The sequence below is a fragment of the Scomber japonicus genome, chromosome 9 (assembly GCF_027409825.1).
Source record: "Scomber japonicus isolate fScoJap1 chromosome 9, fScoJap1.pri, whole genome shotgun sequence".
Lineage (NCBI taxonomy): Eukaryota > Metazoa > Chordata > Actinopteri > Scombriformes > Scombridae > Scomber > Scomber japonicus.
Genome location: NC_070586.1, coordinates 32,847,937 through 32,857,060, shown reverse-complemented (window position 1 = coordinate 32,857,060; position 9,124 = coordinate 32,847,937). Strand labels below are relative to the sequence as shown.

At 44.1% G+C, this 9,124-nt stretch overlaps 1 protein-coding gene across 1 annotated transcript in view; it reads right to left on the bottom strand.

Moving 5' to 3' along the window:
• Positions 1–155: 155 nt before the first annotated feature.
• Positions 156–9,124, bottom strand: part of cux2b (cut-like homeobox 2b) — a 93,045-nt gene continuing 84,076 nt past the window's right edge. Inside the window, exons 16-22 of the mRNA XM_053326246.1 lie at positions 8,450–8,551; positions 7,460–8,298; positions 5,393–5,558; positions 4,953–5,258; positions 4,676–4,864; positions 4,304–4,580; positions 156–4,138 (exon numbers count right to left, since the gene is read on the bottom strand). Of these exons, the coding sequence (XP_053182221.1) occupies positions 3,334–4,138; positions 4,304–4,580; positions 4,676–4,864; positions 4,953–5,258; positions 5,393–5,558; positions 7,460–8,298; positions 8,450–8,551 (2,684 nt within the window). The 3' untranslated portion in view covers positions 156–3,333. The remainder of the gene's footprint in view (positions 4,139–4,303; positions 4,581–4,675; positions 4,865–4,952; positions 5,259–5,392; positions 5,559–7,459; positions 8,299–8,449; positions 8,552–9,124) is intronic.

Here is a 9,124-nt window from a genome sequence, read left to right as displayed (position 1 = left end):
TAGTCTACACCAGTGTGTATGATCTACTAGTATGCACTGGTTTATAGTCTATGTGTTATGTAGGCCTGAACGTTTGTAGTGTGTGTATTCATTTGTGCTGTTTGTAAGCATGGTCATTCCTCACAATAAAGAAATAAAGACACAACACAGCAGGATCTTAAACAATTATGTATTGAATGATGGCTTACATTATGCAACTTCAATTCCAAGACACTTGGCATACTTTGTCCATTCCTTAACATTTAATAGCCTGACACATGAGGCATTTGACAGTTATTTAAGCCTGCAGGACACTCCTCTTTATTGGCTCACAGCTGACTTTCAAATGATTTTTTTTCTTTGTGACAAACCCTCAGTGTCAGAGTTGTGAATACCGTTTCCATATTAACAACTCTGAATGAAATCATTCAATTTTTGCTGACCAATTACTTCATTATTTAGTGACTCATGTCAATTACAAAATAAAACCATCTAATGTGTAGGGCTCTTGTCACAAAAAGCTTTGCTTTTTGTAAACAGGGTTACTAAAGGCCCTACACCCCTCTTAAATCACACCTTACCGCAAGGCATTACTCCTGTGAGGATAATGCATGAGGCATATGATATGGCACAAAATAATTTGATTTAAATGTTTACCTGGGAGCAACGTTTACTGGTTCATTTTTGGGTTCTGATTTGACAGGATTAATTGTGAGAGCCAAATTTATTAGCTGCACCATGCGTGGACTTCACTAATGTAAAAAGACTTAAGTGCTGATTCAATGTCCCTGTGCTAGAACAACAACACAAAAACACAGTCTATCCCTTGTCATGTGACCAGAATGGATTTGCATGCAAAACAATGAGATGAGCTTTACATGAAGAGATAATGGTCTGGGTAAATACATTTGTTTTTCAGTCATATGCCCATGTTACCATGAAAGACAATGAGATTTCCACATAAGAAATGCCACTTCTAATCATACAGTATAATATGCACAAAAAATGGTGGTACGAAAACCAGAGAAAAATCTTCTGTGGCTCCAAGAGAAAAAGAAAAAACCAACAGTATTTTAGAGAGCAAAGTCTACTGATCTCAAAAATGCAACAACCCATCAGCCTCATCCTGGTAGTTCCAATCTACAGTGTACTTTGACACATCTGTGTAATGAATTACAAAACAGCAACAACTCTCCAACAAATCACTGCTTCCTGCGAAAGTTGCAAATCTCATATACACACAACTTCCACAGGTCCAATTAATATATAACGGAGTCATTCTCCACACCACATAATGTTTGTCATAGTCACCACCACGGATGAGAGCAACTGTTTCAGTAAAGCTTTAAAAAGCAAGACTACCCTGAGAGAAGGTCTAAAACGTGGGCAAGCTTGCCAGACCAGAACTGGCTTGAATGGGTTTGGTTTATTAAATCTGTACACTCTATTTCAATATAATCAGCACATTTTGTTCCAAGAATGTAAGATATTATTATTTTTTTTAGTAATTGTGTAATATATATCTCTAATACAATCCAAGTCCTCTGAACTATGTAGACATGTGCAAGTGTTAACTACCAACTTCAACGATACAGTAAAGGCAAAGACTTGTGGACACTAAGTTAAGGATAATGTTGATATTTGAAATTTTTCTTGAGTCCTCACAATTATCAAAATCTAAGTGCTGTAAGTAGTTCATACACGAGGTATTGAATATCTAGTTAACTGTTCTGAGTATAAAATAGAGGCAAAATACATAAAGAACATCTTGCAAGCATGACAAAGAAACTACAGACACAATACACAAGTGGTCAAAGATAATATGAGGGGATACCTGTAACCTTTTTGTGTCCTTGAATATAGTGTACTTACAAACTGAACGTTTTCATGTGGATGAGAGGTCATACTGTACGTATCATGCTCTCAAATACTGTGAGCTTTAGCCCCAAAGGAGATCAATTCACAGCACTGTAGTGTCGCTCACAACGTTACCTTAAACACCATGCCAGTGCTCAGAGGTTGAGGTGTTTTGTCAAGTATACATTATTCTAGCTACAGTTAATGACCCATTTTGAGAAAGTGCACTCAATCATTGTAGGTTACCTGCGGGGTAACCGACAAGTGAATTACTAGCTCCCTATTTTAATCAAACAGCAGCATATTCTGTGTAAAAGACTGATCTTGCTTATTTAAAACTCATCCCCTTTGCTACGTGTTTGATGAGTACTTTCCCCCTCCGTTTATTCAAATACGCGTGGGTCATGTTCATGTATAAGAATGAAATGCGTGGTCATAGCATGATGTGCATCACCGTTAATCTGAGGTAAACCGGGTGTCCTGTGTCTTGGCCCATTACAGTCTGAGAACCAGTGCCTTAGAGGGTCAGAGAGGTAAGTCTGAAAGAAATCATGTAAACTGTGCTCGTGTGGAGTGAATGTTTCACTTACTACCAAAAGCACACGGGCCCTAAACTGTAAACCTCAAGGATTATCCAAAGAAAAAAAGAAAAGAAAAGAAAAGAAAACACTAAAAGTACTCTACTCATTAGATTTAACGTTTCCTTTTTTGTTATTTTTTGCAGGGTTTTCAACTTTTTTTTTTTCTCTTGTTTTCGCTCAAGTATAATCACAGGTGACTAACTACAGAGGATAACAGGGTCAGGTGAGTACCATGCTACATCAGGTTTAGAGAAGGCTATTGCAGACAATTCTACAACATGTACAACCACATTTTATACGTGTGAGTTACAAATATTTCAAAACATATCACCAAGAAACTAAGTACATACAAGATGTTGAATATTTAGAGTCTTAAAGGACTATCCCTCAGTCAGTAATAGGATTTCATGTTACTTGACTTAAACTGTCCAGTCTTACAGACAAAATCTGAAAAATTGCTATTCAAAAAGTAGCAAATTTGGTCAATGTCTCTTTTCAAATAGTTATAGTGCTTTTAATGGCTTAAGACAGGGGTCTTTTTTTAATCTCACCCAGTGGCAATCTACAGAACTTCAGTGTACATTTTATGACACCATAGCTGCAAAAGTCTTCATGTCAAGTCCAATAGGTAAAAGAACAGCTAGTGCTGTCACATTTATTTCAAAGTAGTATGCCTTAAAAAAAAAGAAAAAAAAACAAAAAACAAATACACATTTATAAACCTTTTTTTCAACTCTAAGTTCTTGTAGGGAGTTTCGCCGTATGTTTAGCTCCATGTTCCCATTTCCAATCAGTTTTAAGCCTGGGAGGACAGGCCTTCAGGAGCCAGGCTCCACTCCAAGTCTTCAGGAAGCTTCTGTTTGAGACTCTCCTGTGCCGCGAGGGTCATCAGGACTGGATACGAGTAAATGGGGGATTAAAACTCCCACTCCAGTGTTTCCTCTCGATTGGCCGCCCTCTCCAGCCTATGGATGATGTTATTGAGGTTGGCCATTTTCTCATTGCGTCTCTGAGTGCTTCTGTTGAGTTTGGGGCTCTGGAAGGGCAGGAGTGGGTTTGGGTCCTGGCTGTGATTGGTGCTCGTTGAGGGCGGGTTGGGCAGCGAGGGCGATATGGGAGCGGAAGAGGAGGGCACAGGAGAAACTGACATCATGAGGCCAGGTGAGGACGCAGCGGAGGGGGAGTTGAGGGACACCTCCAGGCTGCTACGACAGGGCTCCGACGAGGCCTTGAAGCTGACCGGGTCGACGGGCGACTTTCCGGAGTCCTCTCCCTCGTGCCTGGACTGGTTGGCTCTCTGCGGACCGTCTATGGAGACAGCGCCAGGATAGAGCCCCTGAGCCTGGCTGCACATCCCCTCTTCCTGCCTCAGGCTCTGGCCGGCCAAGTGAGGCTCGCGACAGCCAGCGATGGAGTCCTCGTGCTCGCTTTTCAACTGTGGGAACTGCACTGCCGTGGAAAAACACTGAACTCTCGACTGCTTCAGGGAGCCCTCGCCCCCCTCGTCTTCCCTGTCTATTGCCTCCTGTTTGACGTGAGGTGGTGCGGTGTTGGCGCTGAGAGGGTGGCTGGAGTGGATGTGTCCTGAGAGCTGCTGCAGCCTCCTCTCCTCTCCATCAGAGTGGGGGCTCCGTGTCGCTGAGGGCGAGTAGCTGTGGTGCTCAGCGTCTGTGTCATTGTCTGGCAGACCTTCCATCAGCACCTCCCGTCGCATCCTGGACCTGCACGAAGACGCAGCTGTTAGACTGTCACTTCAAGGCAAACACTCAATGATATTAGAGTTTACTTTCATGATACAGAGTTCAGTTATTCAAATTCCGCTTAGAGTAAATGCTAAATGAGAACAACAGAGGCAGTCATTAGTGTAAAGGTCATGTTAGACTTGCCTGTAGTTGTGGAACCAGTTGATGACGGTGTTGGTTTTCAGGTTGAGCTGCGAGGCCAGCATCTCAATAGTGTTCTGAGAGGGGTAGGGCTCCAGCAGGTAGGCCTTCCTCAGGGCTTCCTTCTCCTCAGCTCCCAGCACCACCCGAGGCTTCTTCACCTGGCTGTAGGGACACAGGTCCAGCGAGGCCAAAGCTGGACTCACACACTCGGAGCGAGTGCTGGGCGAGTCGCTGTCTGAGCCGGTGCTCAGCAGGCCGTACCGCCTCTTCAGATAGGCTGCAGGGAAGACAAAGATATCTGTGTGAAGGGATTATAAAACACCAACAAATTCTGATCTCTTACTAGATGACATTTCACATTACAGTCCCCACCTTTCTTCTCCATCTTCTTCATGGTCCTCAGCTTGTCCACGTTGTGAGGATCGTTGAGCCAAAGCTGCATGCGGACAAACGGCTCCCTGCCTTTCAGGCTGAGTTTGTGCCAAGGTTTAGGCCTGGACAGCAGGTCAGACACGGAGCCTTGAGTCAGACCCAAGATGGTCTCCCCGAAAAGACGCTGACCTGTGAGGGAACAAACGTACATGGTGTGTTATGCGTTTCCATTCACAAGGAGTGTCAGTTTAACCCTGCAGTATAAACTCAGACTCACCTAGGTTGTTGTCTGTTAGCACCTCCTTCACCTTCTTGGTGATGGCGTACGTGTCCAGCTCCGGAGACATGGCGACCAGCTCCTGGATGCCCAGTGGGTTTGTGGGCTGATGCAGGGTCATGAGGCTTGGGGTGGACTTTCCTCCATCTGGGTTGGGGGGCAGACCTAGAACCAGGCTCTCAGGCTGCTGGTTCTCCTTGCTGCTCTCCAGGGAGAGGCTTACCGGTTCCACCAGGGGACTGGGATGGCTCTCCGCTGGGCTCGGGGGTGGGGAGGGCGAAGAGTGGGCCGTCACTGGGCTTTTATCTGGAGGTGGGAGCATCACCAGAAAGGTTTGTTATAAAGTTTGATACTTTTGCACTGCAGCACCTCAAACTTTATTGTTACTTACTCATAGGAACTCAGAGTATGTGAGCGTGTCTTATAAAGTGCAGTATTACCCTGAGTGTGGCCCTGGTTCGGGGGCTGGCTGAGACTCTGGCCTAGCTGGTCCAGTAACCACAGCTGCATGCGGATGAAGGGCTCCCTGCCTTTCTGGGTCAGCTTGCTCCAGGGTTTGGGCCGAGACAGCATGTCACTCACGCTGCCCTGAGAAAGACCCAGCACCTGTACCACACAGTAGATGTTAATATACTCCCACTCAACACTGTATGTGTAACAACACTAAAAACACATGTATAAATGTCACATCATTGATAGTTTTTCTAAATTATAATCACGAAAGATAGAAATGTCTTTGTTCAATACATCTGGCCTCAGTCATACACTTTCAGCCAACAGCCACTAGAGGGAAGCAAATCACCATAGAAGTTCATGTAGACTCAATTCAGATTCAGTCAATTAACTTTGGCACTTTTCATGGATGTAGGAAAAAAATAGCATTTTGAATGATCATGAAGTTTAATATGTGTGGTTATAAACCAAAGACATAAAAGGCTGATGATTTACTTTTTTGGTTTTTGAATAAAATCTCAACACATACTTGACTGCACTGGAACAACTGGTTTATAGAGATCACTGCACTGTTTTCAACCAAAAGTATTCAAGTATTTACAATTTGAAAAGTTCTCCTCTTATATCACTCCACAGAGAATGAACTTTGACAAATAAAGCTGTATTTTCTGAAGGTGAACTAACAAAATTAATATGGAAGATACAGTAGCTCATTTCAGGAAAAGTCCCAAAAAATACAGTGTTTACATCGTCATATATAACACATGTCCTCCTTTTCTGATTTTCTTTATTACTACAGATTTGTTCTACTGATTGGTTACAGATTAGTAACTGAAACCCGTTCAATCTAACCTCTAGTTTAACTGAAGTAGCAAATCATGGCACAATCAAAGGAAATTTCAGAAGAGAGAAGATAGAAAAGAGTCAAAGACACAGGCATGAGTATGTGTAGTGTTGTGTAATGAATCCTTCAGCCAGCAGGTTTATAAGGGTGAAACTAGTCCAGGAAGTTACAGGAGAAACCAGTAGAAAGCTCAAAGAACTGCAAGTCTCTCTAGCAGCAGCTAAGGTCAGCATAATAAGAAAGAGAATGCTCAAAATGGGATTAAGGGGAGACGAGCGAGGTGATAACTGCTGCTGATGGAGATAATCAGTGCTTTCTATTATTTACAGAGATGTACCTGAAGGCTTTTCAGATTTTCTTCACAGAGACCAGTGAAATGTTTTGGCCACTGACTCTGTTGTGTCTGATGTGAGCTTTTCAAACTAAGTGGTTGTTCTCAGCGCCAGAAAATTCCGGAAGAGTTTCACGTCATCTGTCCATGAGCTGAAGCATAATTGTGTGATGCCACAAGATAATGATCCAAACCACATAATTAAGTCCAAAAAAATCCGAAAGGCTGAAAAGCATACATTTAAGTTCAGACAGGCAAGTCAACATTCTGACTGAACTGAAACAGTTTGTGCTTAAAAAACCTACAAATGCATCTTCCTGCATTATCAATGTGCTAAAATCCTGTTACCCTGTTACCGTGATGTAAAAAACTGATATCTAATGATAAGAAGCTTTGGGCTGCAGTTACTGCAGCTTAAGTGGTGCATCCTATTATAACATTTAAAGGGGAATTACTTTTTCACATGGATGATTTGAGTGTTTGATTACTTTGTTCCTTAGATAAGTGAAATAATAAAAGATGTGGTTTGTGTTTAGTCACATTACATGAGTCTAATATTACATGGAACCATTCAGTGTGACTAATACGCAAAGGAAAACAGAGTAGTTTTACAAAACTTCCATTCTCTGTACGTAGATCAGTGGAAGAGCAAATCAAGTAAAGCTAAGTTTACAAGTGGTGTAAAGACATTTGTATTTGGGGTAAAATGAAGCAGAGATGTATGCCCCAGTAAAAACTAACTATTAAATGTTTTATTTAATATTCAGTTTAATATACAGAATGTTAAATATTTATTATATTTCTCATAACCGGTAGAAGGTTCTGTTATTTTGCAGTAAGAAAAGATTCTGCTACAAATATGAGAGAGTGACATCTGACCTTTTCACCAAAGATCCTCTGACAGATGCCGTTCTTGGCCAGCTTCTCCTTCACCTGCCTGGTCAGCTCGATGGTGTCCACCTCTCTGTACATGTACAACTCGTACTGCTCTGGGGTCAGCGGTGGCACGGTGGGCTTGAGGGCGCGGGGGATGTACGCCGGGTAATAGGAGAGCCGTCCAGGGCCGGGGCCCGGAGACTCGCCGCTCACCGATGTGTCCGACTCCACCTTCACCTCCACCGGCCGGCTCAGCACCAGCTCATCCTCGGCGGCGGAGGCCTCCTCGCTGTTGGGGAGACACTCTCCGTTCTCCAGGCGGGGCCACGGCCTGGGCAGAGCCGAGGGCCCGGAAGAGGAGGAAGACAGGGAGGGGGAGACCGAAGTGAAGGGTCGAGAGCCGCCTCCGCCGATCAGACTCATGGGACCCCGCTCGTGAGACCAGTGCTGGTCGAAAAAGGTGCCTGCTTCGCCGATCTCTGATTTGACTTTGCGGATGATGTTCTGGACGAAAGCGGCTGGGGAAAGGACGCTGAGGGGCGTCTGGGGGCTGCTGATGGGATTGGCCATGCAGACGGTGACGCAGCCCCCCTCCTCTTGTTTGATGGAGATTGGTAAAGGGAGGCCCCTGGAGCGCTCTGGTGGCCCCAAGCGTTCCACCTGAGCTCCTGAGCTGGCAGTTGAGGCTCTACCACAGGCCTCCATCTCCATCAGGGTATGCTGCTGGGTCTCCATCTCCCTCCTGGCCTGTTCTAGGATACTCTTTATGGTGTCGTCAGAGCTGCTGCCCGCCCCATTACTGCTGCGGCCTAATGAGGCGCTCAGAGACGTCTTGCCATCACCTAGACGAGAAAAAGACCCACACATTGACACTGATGCACACACAGATGCTTTAAAATAGCGATAGAAATTAAAATATAGAAATCCTCAATAAAACTAATTGATCACTGTGGCTTTTTAACCATGATGCATCACTCTCGGCTCACTCCTCACCTCCCCGCTGGGACTGGATCTCCTTCTTGGCCTGCTCCAGGATATTCCTAATGGCGTCGTCTGACCCAGTTTCAGGAGTTCGGATGCGCGGAGTGATGCTCCCTGTCACAGAGGGTAACAGAAAGAGATAGAGATAGAGATAGATAGAGAGAGAGAGGGAGCAGGAGGGGAGAAGGGGGGGGTGAGTGGGATGGTTGATCAGAGAGCAGTTCCAAGGCTTTGCTTTTGACTGGTAGATCAATGGCTGCCTTTGAGCGCGTGCTGTCTGAGGTTGCAGTATACGGGAAGCTCAACTTTCAAAAGCTGTGAATCTAGGGAGAAAACAAAGTTTAAAAGTAACACTACAAACATGGCAGAGAAAGCTGTGAAGAAGTCAGGGATGAGGTCCAAGTAGATTAAGAAGTTTTAAAAGGTACACAGGTCCGGGAGTCAAGCCACCAAAATAAGATAGCGGGAGTGCATCTCCTTTAAAAACATATAGGTAGATGATAGCTTCATACACTCCTAAATCCCTTTAACACTCTCAAAAGTACAGCCTTTTATTTTATGACCTATTTGATTAGCTAAGGTCATTATTCCTATATGATAACTTGGTGACACCTGTTTAATAATATTATCTAAACCATTTATTATCAAGAAAATAACTCGCATACCTTCTTTCTTGTCCACAAACCC